This window comes from Poecilia reticulata, linkage group LG19, assembly GCF_000633615.1.
Source record: "Poecilia reticulata strain Guanapo linkage group LG19, Guppy_female_1.0+MT, whole genome shotgun sequence".
NCBI lineage: Eukaryota > Metazoa > Chordata > Actinopteri > Cyprinodontiformes > Poeciliidae > Poecilia > Poecilia reticulata.
Window position 1 is genome coordinate 10,006,432 of NC_024349.1, and position 27,418 is coordinate 10,033,849.

The window sequence follows — 27,418 nt, forward strand, 5'->3', positions numbered from 1 at the left end:
GTGTGCGTGTGTGTGTGTGTGTGTGTGTGTGTGTGTGTGTGTGTGTGTGTGTGTGTGTGTGTGTGTGTGTGTGTGTGTGTGTGTGTGTGTGTGCGATATGAAGACACTTCTCTGTATATACAGTAAGGAAAAACTGTCTTTCATGTTCATGGGTATTATCACTTTCATTATGCCGGTATCACTTGTACAATAATAAAAGTGTCTGAAATCTTTTATGCAAAACGACTTGTGTGACGTGTCTGACTGAAGCAATCAGATAAATATATCCAATCAGGAATGGTCTCCATACTGATGATTCAGCTGATAGATCCAGTCTCTATTTCTGTTACTGTAGATGATGATGATTATTTAAATAAAAGTGACAAAAAGTCAGTTTATGGTAGACAAGGTGCACAAGGTATGTGAAGCCAAATTGAGGGTTGGGAAATCGGGGGGAGGGGGGAGGTGGGGCACCACACCCAAAACTGCAGATGAGTTGAAGGCAACATTTAAAGCACTTTGACCTCATCATAGCCACAGGCTGATCACTTCCATGCAACTCTGTATTTATCCAGTAATTGATGCAAAAAGAGTCCATACCTTGCAGAAGATCTAAATTTTGTTTTAATATAGTTGCAAGCTATAATCATGAAAACTCAGACTTGAAATGTATAATTCTATCCAATGAATCAGTATGAGTTTCACTTTCTGAATTGAATTACTGAAAGAAATCAACTTTCTAATGATTTTTTTTTTAATGGATTTCTGGATTTCTTTTTTTCTTTTTATTATTGTTAGATTATGATTACCACAGTAATGATAATGTCTTTTCAAATCAGCGATTGTTTCTGGACATAAACGCACAGCAAGATTCCAAACCTAAAAATACTTTATAGAGTCAGTGAACTGTAAAACGTCCTTCAAATAAAATATTTTAATGCAGAGGTCTTATCTCATCATAAAACAAGTTGGAAAATGTACCCTTTAATTTGAGCTCATCTGATAAGCAGGGGAGGAAAATACCTTGAATAAAATGCTTTAACAGAATTGTCAGTCACACTAATTGGCAGTCTGAACAATTCCTTAAAAATAAAAAAAAGCAACAGAAGCTTTATTGTGATTTATTGTGATCTCCAGTTTATATTTTAAGGTAGTACTAGTTACTAGAAACCTGTAAGTTATTAATCAATAACTTGTGGAACAGAAAACGTCATTTGTTGCCCATTTGAAGGAGAATTTTGTTTTTCAAACCATAAAAAGGTAAAATCACTTTTACAATATGTGCTTTATGTCGTCTGACTTTAAGAATCAGAATTAGAGAAGGATGCTTTTGTTCATTTTTAACAAAAGGAAATATTTTTAAAAATGTGGCATGACCCCTTTCTTCTAAATCTGCCAAACACCAAAGTCCAGAAGTAATCTGATTGGTCAGCTGAGTCCACCTGTGTGTAATTTACTTTCAGCATAAATCCAGGTGTTATGTAAAGGACTCAAAGGTTTGTTGCTGGATATTAGTGAACAAAAGCATCGTCAAGACCAAGGAACTCATGAGACAGGTTGCTGGTAAGAAGCTTAGATTAGAATTTGATTAGACAGTAATATCCCAATCCTTCAGCATCTCATAGATGACTGTTCAGTTCAACATCTGAAAAATCAAGAGTCTGGCAACTGCACACAAATGTGAGTCTACCCAGACAAGGCCACTGTCTTCCTGTCTGATTCTCATCGCCCTTCAGCGCTCGGTCTGATTTCCCCCATTGAGCTGGATTTGTCAGGATGAATTTCAGAAGGATTTGTGAACAGTGATGCAGTTTTTCTACACTGATTTTGAATCCTGATCTGTCTATAGCTGCAGTTGGATAATATCAGTGGAGGAAGTGAACATTCAGTCATTCAGTTCAAGTTGGCCATGCTTCTAAAACTTCACCAATTAAAGTCGCTAGCAAAGATATCATGTCCCCTCTCGTTTACAGCCGTCTTGTTCAGCTTGGCACTTATGGTTGTTTACAACACACGCAACTTCCGGTAAGCTTCATCGTTACATACATTCTGTCCAAATGTTAGAAATTCGGTAAAGTTATATCCATTTGTTCAAAGCTTCAACAGAGTACAAGCCTTCAGCAGACAATCTTTTCTCAATAGACCCTCTGCTGAAGCAGAGCATAAAACAAGAGGCTAGTTTTACCAGGTTATGCCACTCCCTAAACTGACAGGCCTGGCATGAAGAGTATTAAACAAAGAAGAAGCCAAAATCACCATGTTAACTGGAGGAGCTACAGATATGCACAGCTCAGGTGGGAGAATCTCTCGACAGGATAATTAACGGTTGTGGAAGTTTGCAAACCTGGCTTTAATGGAAGATTGGTAAAGAGAAAGTCAATGTTCAAAGAAACGCAAAAGAAGTCATGAAATTGAATGAGCCATGTTGGCAAGCACAGTTCTGGCCAGATAAGACCAAAATGTTTTCCTTTCGTCTTCCTCAGAGCTGTACGACTTTGAAAAATCTTGCAATTGTGTCATCACAATGTTTTTCTCAACATTTTTTTCTCTAAAGTAACTAAACATTGAGGGATTTCAAAACTGAACATGTCAATGTGGGAGCTTATATTTTGCTCCCATTCCGAATCCTCATTCCCAGTACGCTGTAATGTGCACAGATTGATTCCTTTACGGCTTTCAGCTACATTCTACAGCCAAAACCTCTTTGTGTGTATCGCCTATTCTTAAATAAATTAATAAAGTGAGCAGTGTCTACAAATTTAGCTTCAGATGACAGATAACTGCATCTGTATTGTTCAAAATACACACATTGCCTTCTGAGGTATAAAGATCACACAGTGGAGAGAAAGAGACTACAGTGAGAATGCCTCTGAATGTTTTCTCCATGATTTGGATCACTGAGCAGCACATAAAGTGTTTAACCTCTCCCCGCTTTGTAAAGCTGAATTAATTTTTCTAGCACTGTGCCTGAATTCAATTTGTGCCAAGTTGCAAGGGAGAGATTTATGCATAAAATCCCTCTCAGAGCTTCTTTTCGCTCTTCCTTTGCTCCGTAATCCCTCTGCCACTGCCACCTTGTGTGATTTAGTTATATCATTATTGATTTATGACAAGTGGACACTGTTTTGATTAGAGCTTTGTGATTTGCAAAGAATTTGGGCAGAGTGAGTACATGATAAAGTGGCACGTACATTAGAATTTATGTCAGCAGGCGGAGCATTTCTTGATTAAAAATTGCTTTAAAGCTTGAAAGCGAAAGGGAGTTTGACATAATTGACCTGGGCGAATATATCATTGCTAAGCTTCAACAATAAAACAGCTTTCTTAGCAGAACTCCAAAACCTCCTCTTGCTTTGTAATTCAATTTCTCTGCCTTTTGTTTATTTCATGGCTCCCCCACGAAGCGTCAAAATCTGATATTCTGTCAGCTTCTAGCTGTCGTGTATGTTTGTCATTCACAGCTCTAGTTAGAGAGGGAGGAGGAGGAGAGGAGGAAAAATAAAAAATAAAAGAGAGAATCGGACTCTCCCTTTTTCTGCATGTGAGAATTCCCAGAAGTGGAATTATTCTATTTAGATGGAAACTTTTTGTCACTTTCCTGTCCAAATTGGCAGATCTGGCTCTCTCTTCTGAAACTAATAAACTGCAAACCTGGATGTAGCTGTCAGTCAAGCTCAAATTGAGTGCGGCATGCCAGATGACAAAGGCGTCCAACATATAAATAAATAAATACATAAATACATAATTATGTAAACTTGCTGTATGAAAAGGAGATCTCATTGGCTGTAATCGACACCTGTCTCGGTTTTTACCCGTCAAACATAAAAAAGAAAAAAAGATGCTTTTCCGTTGAATGAAATTGAATAAAACCAAAAACAGTTTGATTTAGCAGAAGATATAAATAAGGAGTTTTAAAAAAAATAACAAAATAGTAATCATCTTAATGCGCAAGTGTAGAAATCTTGATTTATTGCTTACTTTAGATAAGAAGCTTTAATGTGTTTTTTTTAACTTTCCTGCTTCATCTAACTATATCCACATTTTTTTAAAGCCCCAGAGCTAACAGAGATTAATGCTTTACTTCTAAACTGATTCGCAGTAATTACATTTATGAGTGGACTCCATTCTACATATTGCTTCTGAAGTAATTGAATCATTAGGACTAAAAGTTGCACCACATGAAAACACTTACATTTGGCAGGATCTTAAAATTGTGCATTATACAAAAACCAAATAAGTACTATGAAGAAAACATTAGTATAGATTGTTTTTACGTTAAATATTTATTTTCCATGTAAAAGTATTCTTATGTCTTTTGTCACTTTACAAAATACAGTGGTTATACGATGCAAAATATGCACAAGTAATGCTTGGTTATTAACTGCAAGGAAGATGACTCATTGTTTTTCAAATGGAAAACAAATAAAAATCTGAAAAGTGTGGCGTGCACATGCACAATACCCTGTAGAACCACCTTTAGCTGTAATTTTTGAATCTCTACCAGCTTCACTCATCTCTGGACCGCTTATGAAATGTATGCCTGCTTTTCTTGCCCACTCAATTGATGTAAGTCTAGACTTCAACTATCCCATTCCAACAACCAAATATGATTTAATCTCAACCACTATATTTTAGCTCTGGCTCTCTGTATGATCAGGGTCATTGTCCTGATGTAAAATAAAACTTTGGTCCCGTCTCAAATCTTTTGCACTCTGTAACAGGTTATCTCTCATTCTTACCATCAACTTTGACCAGCTTCCCTTTTCTCTGCTAAAGAAAAGTACCTCCACTGCACAACACCACACTCACCACCTGTAGGCATCTTTCATTACATTTTAAAGCTAACCAGATAAAAAAAAAAGTCTGAATCTCTAATCACATGTGTTTAAATGTAGTTTTGTCAGCAATTAGAAGCTGTCAGGTGTCCTAACTGAGAAGCTCTTCATGCATAACACCAAACCACACCTTTTATCTCACTGCTGACCTTTCGGGCCGCTCCGCACTAACACTGAAACGCTCTTTCTGTGTGATTTATACAGTGGTTCTGCAAATACGCCGACTGCAGCTGAATTATAATTTGGTTACTGGTGTGTCAAATGTACAATAAATCCTCAGGATGTTATCATTTGTCCAGACACCCGAAGTAGACGTTGGAAAAGAGAGAGAGAGAGAGAGAGAGAGAGAGAGAGAGAGAGAGAGAGAAAGAGGAGAGAGAGAAAGAGGAGAGAGAATATGAAAATGCATTTCACGTCTTCATATTATCTGAGTGTCATCTGAGCTGCGGTTTGTGAAAAGAGGGAATGGATCTGCTGCTTTATGTGCTGTATCTAATTGGATGTGGCAATATATAATATGATTCCTCCAGTATCCATCAATTCCTGTGTTAGACCTGTTTGTATGGCCGTGTCAGAGGGGCAGCCTAGCTTGTTATGATGCCTGAGCGGCAATTATGAGGTAATTTTTGACTCTCGCTGCATGAGGCCATCCAGAGGATACTCAGAGGGAGGTTCCTAATGAGTGAGCATTGATTGATTGGACATAATCGGCGCCCTGACTGACTGAAGGTGAGCGAAGGAAAACCGGGGAGAGGTTTGGACGGAGGGTGCGTTTCCAAATGAACCAAATTAGCAGCCATTAGATCTGTATAGGTGAGCGCCACACACCTCTGCCAAAACTGTGCTGGCTCAGCCTTGTGCCAGCCCCCATTTACACTTCACCAGTAAATAATTACCCTAATGGCTATTGTGTGATACATGAAGCAATTAAAAGCCTCGTACAGTGCACCTTGCTCAGTGATCCTGTCAGGTTCCACATACTGTAACAGGCACCGGTGGTCCTGGGCTGATAGTTCCTCGCTACCTGACTGGTCGGTAATGGGGATACCCTCCAAAGCAGACGGAGGAACTCGCTAATCGGCTGGAGCTGTCAGGCAGGCCTGTTTGTTTGGGAAATATTCAGAGAACGAGTGAGAAATTCAATGCAGACTGTGGCTAGATAATAGATGGAGAACCATCAACCCCCATCCTTCTTTTTTCCCCCTTCTGTAACCCCAGCTTCTCCTGTAGCTCCCCCCCAAACCCCCTCCCACCCTCCGCCTCCACACTCCCAACACCCCAGTCACTGTCAGGCCAAACACATGATGAATTGCCCTGTCAACAGAATTCATTCAGGGACCAATTAATTCAGCAGAAATGAACTAGAGCCATCAGTCGCTGAAAAACTCAGAGCAAAGAGAGCAAAGTAGCTCGCCGCTGCAGAAGGGGAGACAGTGTGAGGGTGAGGAGGAGGAGGAGGAGGAGGAGGAAGAGGAGAGAGACGGGGAGAATGAGGGAGAGGGTGCCAGGGGAGTGCAGTGGAAGTTAGCCTGACAGGAATTGGTCATTTAATGCTTTAGCGCACTGGAGACAGCCCCTGTCATAGAGGAAGCCATGACAGGACTCCCCTGGTACTTTATTTATTAATTATCCAGAGCAGCGAGGGGCATTTAACTGTCTCACTCCAGGCCTGTCAACTTGACTTCTTGTCATTTTCTTTCCACAAACAGGTCCTTTTAGAAACAATCAAAGCAGAAGGAAATGTAATTATTCACAGAGCAGATAAATATTTTTTTCTGCAACAGCTGTTGGAGTCAAATAAACATTCAATTATCTACCTCCGAGTTGTTCAAAATGTGTTACTCCGTTTGACAATGAAACAACTGATTGTCAGCGGACGACGGTGCAACAATTTTTTGTACTTTTTAAACTGAATAATGGCGTCATAAACACTCACTGCTTCATGCATTATTTGAAGTTTTCCCTCATTAAATATGTTCTCATTTTGGATAGATTTGTTGTAAATACAGAACTATGGTGTCTCACTAAATGTGGTGGTTGTTGGATGAATTGTGCTGAGGGCAAGCCCTTATTTTTGTTTATTTTTTCGCCAAACCATTTCAAAGCAAACAGTCACACTTACAGCCACAATATGTTCAGATCATGAAACAAGACACTAAATAATACTGGGTTCATGAGAATAAAGCAAAAAAGTATTATACATTTAAAAATGCATGTTTTTAAAGTTTAGATTTACTAACAGAGTAAAGAGACGCGAGGCTAAGCCTGCCACAACTTACAGAGACAGTGGATCCCATTTATTTGTGCCTCATTATTTGCAGTCTGACCTATGGTCTGATTTTTCAGTTGAACTCCAAATTATTTGCAGGAAAATCTACCAGCAGATCAACGATATCTGAAAGAAAATGCAGCTTGAGATGCTGAAGTACCTTGGCACAATTCTACTTGACATGCTATTGGTTGGCATCTGCAAAACAGCCAATCCAGGAGCACCATTCATTTTCCTTGCTGCTAATTGGCTGTACTCATTAGAGCAGCAGTAAGGAAGACTGTAGATAAAAGCACAATTTGCACTGTGCTTATTAATGCATTATAATGGTTTATTTTGCATCCGAAGATGGTCTCGAATATTAGCAGATTTTAGCTTTTCGCATTCAGTTGTAGTCCCTAACTTCCTTCAATCCTGGGGTCCTCTGTGTTTTGTTTGCCGACGCTTTCTCTGCGCACAAAACAGGGAGGCATCCTCTGCCATTTTCCAATGGAAACCTTGTTCAGGGAGCTCATGTTATGCCCCCAGTGGAATGCCACTCTGGGCAGTCAGCCAGATCAGCCATATCAAAACCAAGAGCTATTACAAAATAAAGAAGATACATTTTCTAAAATAAAAAAAAAACTTTTAAACACTGTAATTATCAATCAATACATCAAGCAAGTTTACTGGTATACCACATTTCAGCAAAGAGGCAGTTCAAAGTACTTTACATCATAAAAACACAAGAATAAGAAGTCAAAGAAACAACAGTAATTATCACCAAACCACCAGCTTTAACAAAAATTATGTTATGTAAAAAGAAAAAGACAAAACTGAGTAAACTAGAGAAAGAAAACATATTTTTACAAAATGTGTGTCCTGAATTTTCTAACTGTGGGATAATTCTATTCTATTCTATTCAAAATATTTTTTGAGTCTCAGCTTTACGTATATCTAAACGTTAATATAGAAATTGTTGTTTTTTTTAAACTGTGTAATTAATAATCGTTACAAAGCACTTCTAACTCACTCAACACGTGGAGGAGTGGCCTTCTGTTTCTCCTCAACCTGTCAGAAAGAAGCATTTGTCGCAACATTAAAGCCCGGTTTCAACAAGTGCAACAAGTGCAATTACCAGAAAGCCATCAAATATATTAAAAACACATAAGCTCTTTTGAAAAAAAACAAACAAAAAAAAACCTGTTGCAGTTTCTGTCGCACAAGAGCTTTTATTGCCCTACTGCTGATGCAGTTCTGTTTTCTGTGCTTGAAACCCAATAAGTCTGTGGTTGACCGCTGCAGTCAAAGGTTTGATCTCTCCCCATTGTGTTGTGTTGATCAAGTTTTAAATATTTGATGAAACCTTTTCTTCAGCTCATCATGCGTTCCAGTGTAACAGGAGGATGAAGAAGCAGCTGCGAAGCCGCTGACGCTATCAGATATTCCCTTCATGAGATCAAACCACAACCAAAAGCAAAAACAATGTCAATCTCCCCAAAGGCTATTACGAAGCACTTTAATGATGCAGAAAATGCAAGGAAACTTCGTGAAGAGACATGATAAATGGTATGCTGAGGGAGTTACAAACCTCAGACACCTATTTCACTGTCCTCACGTGAAAGTCCCAGTGCTTACTGAACAGCAACACCCAACTGAGAACTGACGCTCCCTCAAGTTTGAAACAAAGCCGACACAATCCGGAGGAAGCCAGAAGTAAGGAGATGTGCCGCAGAATATAATTAATTAAATGAGACTAATTAGGAACATGAGAGCAGGTGCCAGGCTATGGGCTGACAGCATAGACAGCCAGACAACAGAAAGGGAGGAAGGAAAAAAAAAAAAAAAACTATGGGTAAGGGGTGTAACGTGACAAGAGGAGGGACAAAGCAACTTTCTGTGTTTTGTCACATGAAACCTCTGAGGAATATACGTGACAGAAATTGTAGACCCAGACACCATGGGGGTCTCTTCCTTTGTTCAAGACAGGTTTTCATTTCACCAAATTGAGGTTGATGCAAGCAGGAGATTTTCCTCCTCATTATGCCTGCATGTTGATTTAAAGAAAAAAAAAATGGAACCAAATCACTGGTACATGAAGATGTGCGGAAGCTTACTGGAGACGGCACTGAAATGTCACACTTATTGACTGGTGAATGCTCTGTTTAGACTATCGCAGAATCAGCACATGGGGAAAATAAATATTTCTGATGGATTCGGGTTAGTTTAAGGCATCTCAGGAAAAAGATACATAGGTGTTCAATACATCTTTTTCTGCAGGATTTGGAGGTTTAAACATAATCTTCGACGGTATCTTCTTACATAGAAAAAGACTTTAAACTGATGGTTCACTGCATTGTGAGGCATTCGCTTCTTTCGCAAGAATGTGATTTTATAAGCACAAATACCGAGATCTACCGATGGCCTAAAATGTCCATTTTTTGGTCGAACCTTTCATTTTTAACCAGTCAATCAAAAACATTAAAAAAAACATTTACATCTATGTAATAAATGTTAACATTCTTGTAGTACTCTTTATATATATATAGTCAATTTGACATGCCATGTTTAATTGTCATTGTATTTCTCCGCAACACTTAACCCTTCTGCCCTGACCAATATGTTTTCTGAAGTTGTGATGTGATTAGCTCTGAAGATATGATGCTCCAACTTTTTTTGGCATATTTTAACTAACTATGCTCTTTGCTAACTGAAGGATGTAATGATGCATCCGGGTCATGAGAGAAACAAATACATTTACCTTAATACGTATTAATATGCAGAGTGAAAACCTTTTTAGCACTAGCGTAGAAGCTAACATCTGTGGTAATTCATATCTTCACTCTTGGTGGTGTAGCCAATCAGAGCCAAGGAAAAATAAATAGCGCTCCTGGATTGGTTGCTTTGCAAACACCAACCAATAGTGTGCAGAGTAGCATTTCATATTTCAGCTTCCGAAGATATATTTGCTTTAAATCATCTTAAAAATGCTATATGAAAAACTCTGCAAATAGGTTTTCTACAAATTACTTAGAGTCACGTTCCACAGAGAAATCCATAAATGGGTGAATCCGGGAAAGCTGAACCGCAAATGGGTGGGAGCATATTGTAGAGTGCCCTGACTAGAAAAGTGCTATATAACTTCAGCCCGTTTACCATTTAAAAATAATGAAATCTTCTTCAACATTATTGTAACTAAGAGTTGTCGGCTTGTTAGCCAAGATTTTCCAGCTTTCTAACTTCTGCTGGAATCTCTCCATAGATGCTTTGCCATTTGTTAATCAAAAAGTAGATACAAAAAAAAAACTGAATTTCTCCAACAAAAGAACCCTTCTCCTTTTTCCTCCTATACCAACATTATAGAAAGTCCAGCTTGATCAGCCAGAGAAAGCTCAAAGGGGGCATTGCTCTATTTTATCACAATTTGCTCGCTAAGCAGTTACAAATGTGGCATGTGATGACAATAATGAGGCTTGATGTCACTTAGCCTTTGGGCTGTGTGCACAGAATAGCAAAGCAGAAAGCTGCGTCGCTGCAGGTTCTTCACTCCAACACCGAAAGGCCTTCTGCGAGCGAGGTGACAGACACCTCGGTTAGAGACTGAGCTGCCTCTCTAACAGCATTATAAATTACTGTAGATCCTATTTGTGTCAGTGGAGGCAAGTGAGGGGAAAATTCAGCATCAGCCTATTTATTCATTTACTTATTCCCTGGCTCGATCAGGCTCGCCATCTCAGAGGAAGAGCTCTGCAGAGCCATTCTGCCTGAGAACAAATGTAACATGTTTGCTGGGGGATTTATGGGCATATCATTTTAAAACCTCAGTAATGTTGGAGGCAGTAAGGCCAGAGAGGGGAAAGCTTTGAGGTACATCTGCATTTTAACACTTGATGCTACATTTTTAAACCCCCTGCTAGTTTGTGTTTAGAAAGATGCAGCTTTTAAGCTTAAAGAAAGAAAGGGTTTACGTCCATTTTGGTATGTTAACCATGTGAGTGTTTAGGAGCCCTTGATTTTGAAGTTGTAGGAGTTATTAACATACTGTTGCAAAATGTTAATGAAATTATGGATTTAGCTTTATGAAAAAAACAAAAATAAAATTAACTGAAACAACTTCAAATATACCTGTTTCAGGCATTTTAGAGGCAATCTTTTGTCACAGGCTCACCTACATTAAGACTTTTTCAAAGTTTATTAGTGTTACTTGTGAAGTAGAATAAAGCAATAATAATAATAATAATAATAATAATAATAAATAATAATAATAATAATAATAATAATAATAATAATAATAATAATAATAATAATAACAATAATAATAATAATAATAATAATAATCTAAATAAAACAGCTCCACCTAAGGCAGATTGGAGTTAACATTAGTTTTCAAGGTTTGCCCCGGATTCTCAATTGAATTTAGGTCTGGACTTTGACTAGGTCACTCTAACAAAATGTACATGCTTTATGCTTTATGGTTTGCCTAATCTCATCCTTACAAGGTCGCATAATAAATTATGTCGCTTTCCTTTCAAGTTGCAGCCATGTTAATTACATACGCAGCATTTTATGAATATAATAATATATATGGACATAATGAAGGGGTTCCATTTCTGACTTTTGGGAATATATAACAGGTAATAGAGAACGGTTCCAAAACAAGAAGCCTTGATTTGAAAAGACAAATGACTGCAGCTCCATGTTTCTCCGTGCAGGTCTGTTAATTTACACAACAGGCGCACAAAAAAAGGCAAGCACAGAAAAAGACACGTAACTTTAGTTTAATTATCAAGGGATGGCTTGGACTGTGCATCATCATTAGTTTGACTAAATAGCACTGGTCAGTGACTCAAGTGGTGGTAAATGGCACAATTAGCATGCTGAGCAAGGAGAGGTATGTTCAATTTGAAAGCCTTCTTTCTTAATCCATCTCCTGTGATCATGAGAACTGCTGAGCTATGGGGTTTTATGCTCAGTGACATTAATCAGGTTAATTCCAAGTAAAATGTCAACATTGTAATCAAGAATTAACACACTCCAGCAAAACATAAATGCATGTTGATAGATGCTACATTTAAATGCTCAAGAGTTTTGATCTCCTCACCTTGATTTTAACATACAGTTCCTTGTTAAAGTATTCATAACTTTTTTTTGTACATTTTCTTATGTCACAGTAATATTTTTTAAAAAAATTTGTTTGCAAAGAGAAATTGGAAATCTGTGGCATGCCCCGTTTACTCTGATACCTCTAAATGAAATCCAGTGCAACCAACTCAGTTATTTGATTACGATTTAATTGTTGGAGAAGATTAGTGTGAAAATCACCATGACAACAGTGAAACAAGGTGATGGCAGGATGATACTATGGTGCCTGGGACATTTGATAGATGAACCTCTTAAGGAGCTGGTGGGCACATGTTCCCTAAACATGCAGCCAGAAATGGAATAATTTAGACCAAAGCATATTTGTATGTTAGAATGTCTCAGTCAAAGTCAAAATAAAAATTAAGTAATAATCTGTGGCAATATTTGTTCGAAGATGCCCTCTTTCTAATCTGAAAAATGAGCAGCATTTTCTTTATATTAAATTAATCCCACATATATCAGTTTTTCATTTGTGCAAAAAAAAATTATAATAATAATTAAACCATGGAGTTTTCATTTAGCTCTATGAATATGAACTTATTTGTTTTATAACATAAAATTCCAAATAAAACACGTTCACATTTCTGGTTAAACATGACCATGTGGAAAAGTTCTCCGAACCTTGAACACAATGGATCCGTTTGCAAAATTCCTCTTCGACTGGACATATTCGATTAAAAGCGATGTGGTTAGGTTAGGTTTGAAAACCTTCGTTACCAGTAAATGACTTAGGCACAGACGCCCACTGGGGAGGTGTTGACATGCTTCCTTAACATGGATCTGTTGTTCCTTGTTCTACTTTTCCCAGTGCCCCGGTGCCCTGGTGCTTAATCCCCTTGGTGCACTTGCTCTGTAGCCCCAGCAGGTGCATTAAGAATCCATAAACACAGCTGGTCCGTCTCAGCATTCAAAAATCCTCAGATGTACCCTCACTTCATCCTTCACCCCACCAAAGAGAGAGAGAGGGGGAAAAAAACTCAATTTACCCCAAATACCAGACATTGCACAACCTTAGGATGTTAGCCAATTCTTTTCTCCAGACCGAAGTGCGAGTAAAGGCTTGGTGTCACTAAATAATGAATATTGTGTTTGAGTATCGAGTAAAATGCAGAGCAACATAGTTTGATGAGATTTTCTGTTTTGTAATTTGAAAACACATCATATAAAACAGTGTTGTCAGATGAGATCTAACTTAGTGACAGTGATGTTGCATGCGGCAGTTAATCCCAAGAAAGTACTCAGATTTGTTTTTCGCAAATTTGGAAACAAATTACATTAAAATCTTTACGTTCTGCTTGGCATTATGTTGTGTAACATGCTTGATTTTATAGTAGAAACATTTTTCTTCTACTGGTTTGTCAGAGTTGATGATGATGAACAAGCTGTTCAAGAAATGGTGAAGTGAACAATGTGGTTGTAATCCAATTACATGTAACACATTTCATGCTTGTTTAAAGGAAATCACATTTAAAAAGATCAAACTCATGAGAAAATAAAAAAAAAAAAGGTTTTAATGCTCAGTGTTACTAGGCATTAAAAAAAGAGTTTGGTATCTTATTTGCACCGATTTAAAACTCTACTTGGCTTTGCATATTTGTTTGTTAAAAGATGGTAGTCTACGCCTGCCAGGAAACGTTAGTCCTGATTGCTTCGGAAATTCACTGCTGCCGTCCTGTGATGAAAGTGGACAGAGGTTAAAACAGCTCAATGGAAGAGATAACCAGTCTTTGATCCAAACAGCCATGCAGAACCTGCAGGCAATTGCATCACAAAGTGTACTGTCAGGAATTTTGGATTTTAAATTACACCTGGTTAACCTGAAGTGAAGAGGAGGAAGAGTTTGTTGGGTTTGGACAGCGGTCACGTGTTCACGATACCCGTCAGGTTTCCTAAAGTCTGCAGGCAAGCTCAAAGCCCGGGGGATAAACAAACTTGCTGAACATCACTTACCAAATACAGCAGTAAAAGCTCTTATTTATGATGGGTTTTATTTTATGCACCTGTCATTCACTTTCATCTTCTGAGCTGCAGGAGTGTGAAAACAGCCTTTCCTGATCAAGATCAGTGAACAGTCTCATGTCTGCAGATGTTTGCTACGTCTACAATACACATCAGACTGCTGCCTGGAGACATGCATTTACAACAAAGTTTGGACGAATTTGGTTATAAAACATACTGTAAGTAAAATGTGCATACGATTTAGTTTCCTCTTTCTAAAGCCTCTAGAAAAGCTCTGCTTCATAAAATCTTCCAGCAAATAATCAAGAGTAGGACTAAATATCAGGAACCTCAGTTTCTGGCTGACTTTAATGTATTTAATCCATTTAATTTTTTAGCAAGTCCCAAGCATCCCTTTTGAGACCTCCTGATCCACATGAATAAAAAAAAGAGGTTTTGTCTCTGTGATTACGTCTAATGATATGACATGACTTTAATCTTCTTAATTAAATCAGGGTTGGTTTTTTTTTGCAAATCATATTTTCAGTTATTTATTAAAAACAGTAAATTGATTCTAAATATTGTTTCAAATCCCTCAGCTCTTAAAAAATTCATAAGGGTCAACTAAGAAGAGCACGAGCAAACAGAGTTGCCACCCCTTCGTAGGCTGACACTGCCTCTCAAAACACCTAAGGGGGGGAAATTACTTCCTCATTGCCAGGCTAATGGTATTCATTTCTGTTAATCTATAGCCCAGTGTTTTCCAATTTGGAGGGAGTATCCCCTCCACTGTCTATTATGCTCCAGGGCCATAGCGGCTACTTTCTCCCCCATCTTGTGGCACTTGAATTAAATAGAAGCAAGTTGATAGCTGAGAAGCACGGAGGCTAAGTGAAAGCAATTAGGACACTCCAATTCTTTGCCAGAAGATGGAGACGCAACGGCTCAGGAGAGAATTAATTTGTGTATAATGAAAGTCTTTTTTATTCACGTTTTGTTTCATGGCTCTTCTGGGCTCTTTTGTGTGAAAAGAGCTCTCCTCTTTTTAGGATGTCAGTGGGATGAAAACAAATCTGTGCTTAATAGGTCCACTGAGGAGAGAAGAGCTCTATTATAGGGACGGATGTGAAGGCTGGCTGAGGAAAAGATTCAGAACCTGAGCAAAGAATGGTCACTTCATTCCTTGTCTCTGCGGAGGTTCTAGTACTGTAATTAGAAATTGAATGTTATAATAGTTCTGATCATTACCAATTGTTTATGTAGATGGTCACTCCTTAAATGATCAGTTTATCCACGTAGGCTCACCTAACATTTTAAGACATAGGGAATAAAAAGGAAAAGGTTGGTATTCGGATTCTGATGCAAGGACTATTACACATGAGACACTGCAGTAGTTTTTCAGTATACAGAAGTAAATTTTTCTTTTTTGCTTACATAAAATCAATTATATAACCCACCCGGACTTGAAGATCAACGCCCTATAAAGAGTGTGAGAGTCACAATTTTGTAAATTTGTACTTTTGTCTATTTTGTGTGCAATATTTTCCAGTAGAACAATCTACCTCGGGATGTTTTGTACTAGCCTCCTTGTATATAAATATATTTTGGTTTTCTGTCTGTGGTGTTAAATAGTAGGGAAAAAAGATAATTGCAACCTCACAATGACCTTACTTTGACATGCCTAATAGACCAGTATTTTATGAAAACAATGATGTCTGATGGCAGCCAGCAGATCCATCAACACAGAACCAGATCAGATCAAATCCATGGCCAAGGTACAGTTGTATGGGCTCTCTTTAGTTGTGAAGTATTGGTATTGGCATCAGTGTGGCTTGGCTTGACGTTACATCTTGTATTCCATAATATAACAGACATCATAGAGCAGTAACACCGAAGCGTTATTTGCTTAAAACCACGTGTCTTCTTAAGGCATTAAAAGCGATGAAGGCAAACGAGACAAAGGTAAAATTGGTAAAATGTTCAAAGTGCTGCAAATGACATCATATTTGTGATGCAGAGACAACAGGGGTAGCAATGTTTGCTTTTCGATCATTTGGGTTTGCTTCTTAGATGTAATGCACGGGCTTTATTTTACCATTCTTACTATGCACACAAGGCTGTAACTGGAGTATTGTTCAATGAGGGGAAAAAGAAGTGGAAGAGTGGTGATCATTTTCTAATCACAAGTGTGATGGCTTTTAGACACTAAATGTTTGAGAGCAAACAATTTTCTCTCCAGCTGGTCTCTTTATAGATCATGAAAATATACTACTTAAATCAATGGGAGACATCCCACACACAATGGCAGCCCTGCTGTTCAATGATGGCTTTTGTACTGGGGATAATCTACAAAGGTCATCAATCATGTGACACGTCCTCCTCAAAACACACACACACACAAACACACACACATTGTTATGTACTCGATGGAAATAAGATGAGTTGCTGCTTCTTCACAAAAAAGAAAATGGGAGGGTCCTTTTGAAATATATGTCAGAAAAAGAAAAGAGCACGCTATCAAAACACTAAGGGAATACACTAGTCTAAGCTCCAAGGGAGTCAATAAGGCAAATTGTTCCAAATTCATTGTCGGGCATGTTGTGAGACAGGCATTTTCACAGCAAAAAACTCCCTGGTTGAGCTGGAAATGTACAATTGACCCTGTCTGCCTTTTCAAAATGGTGCAACATTATAACCTGGGGGAATGTGTTGTCATCCAAATGAGATAAGTTTATTTTCTGCAGTGTAGCATTTGTTCCATCAGGCAGGGAGGCTATAAAGCTAGCAGGATCAGTGGGGAGTCGAACTCGGCACATGTGGCGCGAACGAGGAGCCCGTTGAAAAGGTTTGGCCACCGCCCAAATCTCTCCTTCTGCCTTCTGTGCGGGCCCAGCCTTGGAAAGCAGGAGGCCACAATATTGTGAAACAAATTTCCTCTAATCTGAACGTGCTGGTCCAGGGACTCCGGTGGGAAAGCTGCTCTCATGTGCCCTTCGCCGCCTGTCCCACAGATCGGACTGGTTTATCCTTCGCTGTGCCAACACACGGCATGACGAATGAGATGTCGGCAGGAGGGGGCGGTTGGAGCGGCTGGGATCTCAGCCTCAGTCCTCGCGTAGGCCGCTCATGTGTGTTCTCAGCAGGCTAGCGCTTTGCCCCGGGGAAAGGGGGGGCTGAGCGGAGAAGGGTTGGCACAACATTGTCCAGCTCCCACCTGCATCCTCTCCGTCAACACTGATACGACTTTAACAACTTTTATTCTCTTCATTAGCCCAAGAGCAGATTAAGCGACGCTAAATACTTATATTCCTCCTTGTAAAATGCTTGAGTTGTAGCAAAATGGCTACAGATTTTATTAGCCGATCAAACAGACGAACGGTGCTGGCCGAGTCTCCTGGCTCTCCTGGTAAAAATGTGTTCTCTTTCATTGTGGAAACATAATCTGCTAATGGAAATTTCAGAAACTATTCCACCCTAGAAAGAGAGCACCTCTCACTGTATGGATAAAAATTCATACTGATTTTTATTCAAAGCAGTGATCGTAAGCACAGAATACGGGAAGAGTTGATTAGTCTTGCTCTAGCAGATTATGATTTATGGTAGCTATTCTTTAAAACTTCTATTTCAGTACGTTCCTGTTTGAACATAAATTTTGTTTCTGAAGCAAGTTTTTCTTGAAGGCTTTGTAAACCGATGCACTTCTTTCTAGAGAATACTTTTGTAATATTTACAGTACTGATGATTCTAATAACACCCTTTAAGCAGAACTTACTTGTTAAGATCTCCCCAAACAACTAAAGGTACAAGGATACAAATTGGAAAATGTGAAAAATGCTTGAAAAGTCACATGTTTTGACCAGGTTGGATCTCCATACCCCCAGTACACAAGGCAACGACTAAAGCTGGCTGGTCTGAGAACCTCATTGCTATTTTCTCACCAAACAACAACCTGAGCCAACATACTGGCTAGTCGCTATATTAGCCTATAAGAACTTCTTTACTTTTGTTTTCTTTTTCTGCTTTACAAGCTAGACAGACTTTGAAGTACATCTCCGTCTCTACCCGGCTTTCAGAAAAGGTTTCTCGTGTTCTCTCTGAAAAAGTCAACATGAGCACTGTTTAACACAAAAATGCACCCTAAGAAATGTTCCACTTACAGCAGAGCTAGTTTGAAACAAGGCGAAACAACAGAAAAGTTGACTTGTTAACACAGAGGGAAGGAGGAGGACTTGTATGGTTTCAAATGAGCAGTCTGGGGCATTTTCATGCACATTCGCGGGTGGACAGGCCCAGAGGAGGAGGTGGGGGGGAAGAGGGGTGATTTCCATAGTAACAGTCAAGTCCCCAGCTGTCATGTTTGGGCTGAGATAGGTGCTGTGAGCACAGGGACCACTTAACCCCAGCCACACTTCAACTTAGGAAGTTAAAATGCTGCTGGGTGTCTGTGCTGGGCCTCACTTAAAATGCAAACTCTATACCCCTGGGAAGACAAGGGAATGTTTCTGAATTAACCCGGGGAAACAAGGGCTATGCAGAAAGCCTCCTCAGAAATAATTAACCATCAATGTTTTGGATGTCACCGAGAGATTTATGCTTAGAAAAAAAAAACAGAACAAAGAAAAACAGACAGGCAGTATTTCTAAACAAGTAAAAATGTCCATTTCGCTAATGTTTAAATGCTTAAAATATGTTCACTGGAACTGAGGAAGGTAACTAAATTGTCCTATGTGTAAAACAAGATGGTTTTACATATATAAAACTCAAAATGTAAAAAACAAAACATAAAGTATGAAAAACATGTCTGTCATTAAGAGAAAACTGATAAAAAAGATAATTGTTAATGTTATCGTTTTGATTTTTTGTGTAATAATCACGACAGAAAACATCTTCAAACTTACAATAATTTAAAAGTTATTTAGTCAGAGTTACAATCAAATAAAAACCTGAGATATTTTGTTTCACAAAATAGTTTAAGTCAGAGTGGCTTTGAAGAGTTTGTGATGTGCAATTTTCAAGGCTTGCAACATCTTTTAATTACTAAAATAATTTATTTTGACTAACTAGGCCCTTCCACCCAAGTCTAAGCTTTGGATTTCAGGAACTCCTCCAGATTTACTATGGATGGGCCTCTGGACTGCTTCTCTGATTAAGCCTCTTCTTCTCTGCTCTGTCAGTTTAGTTGGACGTCCATTGGAGTTGTGCTCTTTCCTTTCCTGGATGACAGATGGACAGAGCTCCGGAATAGTCAAAGGTTAAGATACTGTTTTATAACCTAACTCTGCTTTAAACATCTCCACAACAGCATCCCTGACTTGCTCGGCGGGCTCCTTGGTCTCTGTGATGCTGTTATTTACTACTTAAGGGATTTCTAAAGGTAACTTGTTGCATTTCATTTTAAAGTGTCAGAGTAAATGGAGCCAAATAAAAATTTACATCAAGCTTTTCAGATTATTTTTCTCTAAAGCAAATCGCCAAGTCAAGTCTTTCCAACTATTTTTGCACGAATGTGTCTCAGTGCAGGACGTGGAGCATGTTTTGATGTAGTTTGTGTGAGTTCTGTTCATTAAGCTTAACGTCATAGCTTTTCTCAAAAATACACATTTCCATTAAGTTGTGAAATGTGTAGAAGCCCTCCAAATCCAGAGGAAATTATCTCTGTGTTTAAACAGAAGTGACTGAACTTAAAGCAGCTGGCTGTCTTTGAACTCAGCATCGCTCAGCCTCCTCTGAGCTCTTTCAAACAGCTTCCCTCAGCATAACAAATATTGCTTGCGACAGGCCAGATAAAATGTCCCAGTTGCTCTGCGAGGGAAAATGTAGCATTGTCCCCTTCTGGGTGTGAATGGCCATCTAATCAAGCTCTCCCTTTCACTGCAGCTGGTTTACAGCGAGCAGCGCGCTGACCTCTGAGGGGCCCATGTCCCCCCCTCCCCGTCCTCTGGGACCCTTCAACAAGCTTTAGAGGCCAAATGAGGTGTAAGTCTATTAAAAGGGAGTTTGTGTGTAGATCACAGTCCCTCTGGGGATAGGAGCCTTTTGCCTTGTCATTCAGGTGCAGCTAATTTCCTTCTGCTCCACACGTAGACATGAGGTCCGCCCGTGGTCCTCATCGCAGTCAGACAAGATCTGCTGCTAGAATTTCAAATGACCGCTGCTTGCGAAGGCACCAGGTGATTTATTGAAACAGAGCGGTGAAACAAAGAGAGATCTCTTTCTCGTCGTAGATTTTAGTGCTAATAAAATTCTCCGTGACAGTTCTGTGTTGGAAATCCATTGTGCTGTGAGTTTCTACAAGACCTGTATATGAGAGTGATAGGGAAAGTTAACTTTTTTTTTTCTTTCTTTTTTCTTTTTGGACGTATTCAGAATAAGTTTGAATTACATTTTGTGCTGACACAGTCTAAACATGTATGTTTGACATTGTTCATTTCTTCTAATGGAATTACCTCTGAAATAGATTGGCAGCGGACAAAAAAGGAAAATGAAAAATAAGGCCACAGGTAACGTCTGAACCAATCTGATTTAGGAATTGTGACGTAATTTAATAATGGCTGAGGCTTGTAACATAACATTATGTTCTACCGTTCAGGATGCTGAAGAGAGATTCATTTATTTATAGTTTTATTCGCTGTGGAAGCCCAAACAGTCACATCAGACTTCAAATGCAAGTCACTGATTATGTCTGTTTTTTAAAGCAATTAGAGCTTGTGTGATGTGTAATCTTTTTCAATGTCATGTTGGAGCAAAAGACTTTTCATCTTATCTGACTTTGGAATGGCTCCACTAGACTATACAATGAAGAAATAATAATCTTAATCTGGTTCTCGATTAAATCTGTGGAATAGGAACTTAGAAGGATTGTTTGCCTTGCAATAGTATTCATTCCTCCTTGAACTTTTTCCACATTTGTTATGTTACAGCTAAAAGTGTCTGTATTTTCTTTGGCCTTTTATATGAAAGACAAACACAAAGCAGGGCTTAATTGTGAAACAGAATAACAGTCCTACTGTTTTATTTCCTGCAAGTGTGACAAGTGTGGCCCTAAAATCAGACACTGAACACATCATACCCACTGTGAAACATGGCGACCCTAAAACATGCACAGCAGAAAACTGAAATCCCCTTAGATCATGGACTATCCATGCTTTAGGATGGCATAACTAAAGTCCAGACCCAAATTAATCTGAGAATTGGTGGCAAGGCTGATGCTCACAGATGTTCTTCTTCCAATCTGACTGAACTAAAGTTATTTTACAAAGACGAATGGGCAAAAACCTTAGTTTCTAGATGTGCAAAGCCGTGCAAAGCCGAGTGGCACCTGGAACTGCAGCTAAACCCAAGACGATTGAACATAAATACCTGCCAAAATTTTCCAATTTATGTAAAGTTTATAAACCATGTATCCTTTTTCTTGGGCTTAACAATTCTGCGTTAGTTTGTGTTTTGTTTTTTTGTTTTCAAATCAGCCATTGACAGCGTTCATGGCGGGGCCTGGGGTCAGCTGAGCAGCATTAACCTTTGGAAGACCATCTCAGTGAAAGGCATTAGTCACGTAGCGAAGGAGGAGGGATGTCCTTTAATAGATTATTGACCAGTAGGCAGCAGCCTGCTTCTCACCATGTGGTCCTCGCCAGCTCCTGACCTCTTCATCAGTGATGAAGCAGCCCACCTGCAGTCCAAAAAAAGCACCTACATAAATATACAGTATCTCTACGAACTAAGGATATTCAAAAAGTGTTAGCCATTTTAGTTGCAAAGCAGCTTGCAGGGAAAGGGACCCGAAGCTTTGTTCACTCACAGCAATGAAACTGGAGTCTGGGGTTCATCAAATTGAACATGTTAGGGGAAACAACAATTGTTTCCATGAACTTGGACTGCCTAATTAAAGGCAGGTTTCTCTCAGAGAGTCACACTCGGGATCTTTAATTGAAACCAAAATGAAAACAGCAGGAACACAGGATGAAGTGGGAACAGAAATTTCCCCTCGTCACAGATCTCCCTGTCATTTTAACCATTTTTTTATTATTATTATTGTTATTTTCTGAGAAACAACTTTTGAAATCAACTTTCTTTCTTTTTTTACCCATTTTTACATCAGCAGACAAAACAGATCCCTATAACCCAGAAAAAAAAAGACTTCCAACAATTGTTGCCAGTATCATCTGTGCTCTGTTTCCCTTTGGCTCTGCCTCACTTTTTTTTAATTGTTTGATAATTCATCTCCAAGCTCTAATTTACCCCCCGTTGTCAGCCCTGTATGTTCGACCATCGTGTGAGACGTTCAGCTGAATTTCAAATGAGCTCGTAGCGTATGAAGTCCTTCTTGCAGGGAGAGCACCTATTTATGGACGTGTTTGTTTGCTTTTCATCAACATTAACCCTTTAGGCAAGCAATGTCCGTATGCCATCTTTTCCAGAGCACTCTCAGGAACGTCCTTGGGCAGCAAGTCCCACTGTTTTAGTCTGGATCCGCACTGACTCCTAGGTAGAACTCACAAGATAAGATTTGTTTCTCTAACTGCAGTGTGTGTCACTTTTGGGGCAGTTTGTTGCTATTAAATCTTTATCCACACATTCAGAGAATAATCTGCAATGGTGTAAAATCATTATATTTTAGTATACTTAGAGTTTCAAGGATTCCCTGTAGCTTTTTAAAAATGCTATTTGTTTAGATTTATGTTGTAATTTTATTTAGCTAATCTCTTTTTCTGTTTCTGATCCTACTAGCACTAGATAAATGTGGGCATTATTCTGCAACATGAGAAGGCAAGTTTTTTCATTTTTAAAACAATGTACACCTACAGCTTTTCAAAATGCTTCACAAGAAAACAAAAATAACAGATTTAACAAAAATTCAATGCACGTAAACATTTAAACACATAAAAAGCTAAGACATGGCAGAAATGGCAAAATTGGGTCTTTACTTTATAGGAAAGCTGCAGTAAAGAGTAAGGCTTCAGCCCTGATTTAAAGGAGCTTCTGCATGCCTCAGGAATTTAGGGAGCTGGTTGGAGGACAGAAGAGCATAGAAACTAAAATGTTATCTCTTTCTATTCCTTAAACAAGGTGATGATGACCTGATGGGTCTACATTATTTATTATTTCTTTATTTAACCAGGGAAGACACATCCATTGTCAATACCCACTTGTCTGTGTAGGGTAACGGGGGAGCTCCACTGGTCTCCACTGGTCATTGGGCAAGATGCGGGGTACACCTTGGATAGGTTGCCACTGCATCAATGGGCAACACAGAGACACACAGGACAAACAACCATGCACACACACACTCACACCTAAGTACACATCAGAGACACCAGTGACATTGAAAGTCATGTTATTGGACTGTGGAAGGAAGCCAGAGTACCCTGAGAGAAACCAGGTATGTACAGAGGGAATGAATGTGATTTAAAGTCAAATTTATAATGTTGACCTGAGCAAAAAAAAAAAGGCCCAAGATCCATTCAGAGTGTGAAAGACATTTGAAAAGATTTTTTTCAACTATTAGACACATTTCTAAGGCAGTATCCAGCTCCCACTGGTGATCTTTTAAGCGCAGCAGAAAATGCTAGGAGCATGCTAGCATGTTAACTCTTTATTTTTATATATTTATTTGATTTTTTTTTTTAAAGCAGTTGTCTAAAAGAGCGAATGGAGTATATATTTCACGTGGAGGTTAAAGGTTTCAGTGACCTGCTCTTCTTCCCTGTTGATCCCTGACTGCTGTTCTTGAAGATGCTTCCACATCTTGTCTCAGTTTGTCATTCGATTTTGTTTTTTTTTTCATCTTAATAGTTTTCAGATCAAATAATCCCGGAAACTGTGACCAAAAAAGACAGCACAATTCACTGCTTTAACTCTGAGCAGGCTCCTTGAAAACCATAAAATATTTTTGGACAAACTTCAAATTAAAAGCAATGGAAGATGATGGAAAAACCTTTGACGTATTGCTACGACATTCATCCCTCTAAAACACTGTCAATGTTTTTTTTTTTCACTGAACTCTCAGCAGCAAACATAAACGTCCACGTGAACAAACACCCACACACTCACGCGGGTTCTGGGAATATGAGGCCATCAGAGCTCCCCACATTACATTGACTGGTGGAGGTCTTCACTGTTTAAGTGGAGCTGCCTGCTGAGGTTTTCCTCGCCGGCAGCAGGCCTATAAGAGTGGTAAGTGGCGGTGATGAGACACTGTCCCCTGTGCCTCCTTCAGCTGCCATTCCCCTTAAATTGAAACAGAGTCCTGCAAATAAATGCGACATTCTGAGCAGGGAGAACGCCTGAAAGTTGCATTTTATATAAGCACCCGTTGGGGAATTGGCCCCCAGCACGGTCTGCTTTATTCATCCTCCTTTTTTTGTTATTTATATGATGAAGGAACAGGGCCACATCAGGGTCATTCAGTGTTCATTTATCTTTTTATGTTGTTTTGTTGGGCAGGCGACTAGAGACAGGCGACCTATAGCTGCGATTCTGCACCACACAGCTCCCCTCCCATGGCTCTGAGCATTACAGACAATCTGATGCTTTCACCTCTTGATATCAATATGCATTAGTTTTACCCCCCTGTTCATTAGCTTCAAATGGTATCTCTTTTTAAGATTAATTGAGGCTGGGATAAAAGACGATGGCTCCCAAGAGCGGGTTACTGTTTGTTATTCATGTTGCCCCGAAAACGGCAACAGTAAATCCTCCAAGTTGTTGTTAAGCTGGCTGTATTACCATATGTGTGCCATTTCCATGAAGTGACAGACCCCCCAACCTCACCCCACCCCACCTCCCTTCACCCCTCTGGATCAAATGGGGACTATTGATCCTGCAGCACTCCATTTCAAGTTAATTGTGCTTGAAATGAGGTGCACACGCTCAAGCATACCTGCATTGGGAAGGCTTTATTTATTTATATTCGTGAGGGAACACGTGTCAGATGAACAGCAAATATTCAATTCGCGTCTGATTCAATTTTGCTCAAAAAGCTGCTTCCTGCTGAAGTATGCTTTGACAGGGGTTGAACCAGATTGGAACAGACTTGTGCTACTTTTTTTTCAGTTTGCAGGGAAGCATGTTTTGGCAAAGCAATGCCAAAAAATATCAGCAATGATTTCACCTCATTGCCAGGCACGAGCAGAGGGGGGAGCTGGGGGTGCTTGAGCACCTGCCCTTATTGCTCCTTGCCCCCAAGTGCCCTTTTGGTAAAATTATTATTATTATTTTTTGCATTATTATTTCCTAAGCCCTCTTCTGACACATAAAAACATGTGCTAAAATTCTTTGCTTTTTTGTTTCTTTTTTGTACAACATAATAAGCAGGTCACCTTGTTACCTTTGACCTTTTGCCCGTGACTCATGACGCAATTGCCTCTCGCGCAGTAAGATAAGGCGGCTAACTGGAGCTCAACGTAGCGAACGTTCCAGATTACAGAACAGTTTTTGGTGAATTATAAAAAAAAAACTTTTTTGGTAAATAAAGTGGAGTAGACATGCTACTTGTCAGATGACCGAAAAACGTTGAACGTATCGTTTCTGCTTCAGCTCGGAGTCGCGGTTTAAGCAGAGAGGTAATGAAATACAACAGACACTGACAGGCCTCTGCGTCTGCCTTTCTCCTCACTTGGAGACAGCCAGGTGAGGAGAAACTGTTCTTATCTATCGATTCAGTATTTTTATCATACAGACATTAGGCTGTTGTTGTTGTGCTATTAACTAGCTGCTGCTAGCTAACAACTTTGCTAGCAAAGCAAGATAACTAAAAAGTTTCTCCCCTGTATCTTTAATGATATCAGTCATTCTTTAGTATTTATTATGCAATAGGAGCACATCGCCCGTCCAAAACCGATCATCTCCATAATGTACATTTCATTTATTCTGGCGTTAGGTAAATGTATCTTGAAGGAGGATAACACTTAAATAAAAGTCCAACAAGGATATTCATTTAGAATTAAAAATAACTCACCCTGAATTACCATGATAGATGTAATGAATGTAATAAAAGTGACATTAATGAAGGGGAAAAAAACTCAACCCAGACTTTAAGTTTCGGATCTGGTTCACAGAGTATGAAGTTAAATTTGTTTCCTAATTATTCAATGGAAAAAAAAAAACTAACCTCAGTTAAGTAAAATAAAATTGTAATCAAAAGTTTTGGAATTGTAATGATTTCTTTTAAAAAAAAAGTTTTGTTTAAAATACTTTTTTAAATAAATAACTCATTTTTACTAAACATAAACATTTATTTGCACACATCAGAAATCTTTTGTTGTGATTTTAGGCCCTGCTCAAAATGTCATATGAGAATCACAAGCAAAACTTTGAGTCACAAACAAACTTAGAATAGCAAGAAAAGATTTCTGACAAGGGCAAATAAATTTGTTTTTCAAAAAAAGTTAACTTCATGAGTCCAAAATGTGTGATTTAATTTTTTTATTTTTTTATTTTAAGCAAAACTCAGTAGGCTTTTCTCATGGTGGCATGCATTAACAATTAAATTTTTGCTTTTGTTTTTTTCTTTTTTTCTGCAGTTCCACATTAAAGTTTGATGCAGCTCTGCTTTCCTGAATGGACCGTCTTCATCTCCACTGCAGCAAACAGGAAGCTCTGTTTTATAGATTACAGTACACTAAAAGGTTACATTGTGCCCTTGTTTATATTTTTAATAGTGTAATTCTGTAAAGACAAAATATGTCTAGTGGTCTAGCTCTGATTTACATATCTTGCTAAATTGCTATCTTGCAATTTGAATATTGCAATACATTCCTATAACAAAGTAGACCTGCAGAAAGAAATTACTTATAAAATATCTTACATAGGCATAGTGTTATGCTCTATATGGAGATGTTCGTTAGCTTTGATTGTCACATTTTTGTAATTTATCATTGTTTATTAAACTCTGAAAGCTGTGTGGCTTTGTTAATATTCTGTCCTAAAATGCGATTAGATGTGCCCTTTTTTTGTTGTTGAGCACCTGCCCCTTTAGTGGCCTCTGCACGGCCCTGCTCATTGCTGAAAGACACCTGTCACTAATGTCTGACAACGACTTCTCCACTTTCAACTCAAGCCAAGCAAGATTGAGAGGCTCATTTTTATTTTTATTTTTCAGACTGGAGACACAGCTATACCTGGCTGAAATATTTCAGCAGGGGTCAGGTGAAATCTGGCCTCTCCCTGACCCGTATTCCTTCTGATACTAACAAAGCAGGCTCCGAGCTAACCAGGCATGAAAAACATAGCAGGAGTAAAAGAGGCGGGAGTAGCTTAACAGACAACGGGCTCAACT

The 27,418-nt window shown here is 38.9% G+C and overlaps 1 protein-coding gene across 2 annotated transcripts in view; it reads right to left on the reverse strand.

Annotated features, from left to right (window-relative positions):
• fbxl15 (F-box and leucine-rich repeat protein 15) overlaps positions 1-27,418 on the reverse strand; it is a 58,582-nt gene that overhangs the window by 9,927 nt on the left and 21,237 nt on the right. Inside the window, exon 5 of one of the 2 annotated variants that reach the window (XM_008436883.2) lies at positions 21,701-21,811. The exons of the other annotated variant lie outside the window; for it this stretch is intronic. Coding sequence (XP_008435105.1) covers positions 21,727-21,811 — 85 coding nt within the window. The 3' untranslated portion in view covers positions 21,701-21,726. Of the gene's footprint in view, positions 1-21,700; positions 21,812-27,418 lie in introns of those variants that run through there. 2 annotated transcript variants of the gene reach the window in all.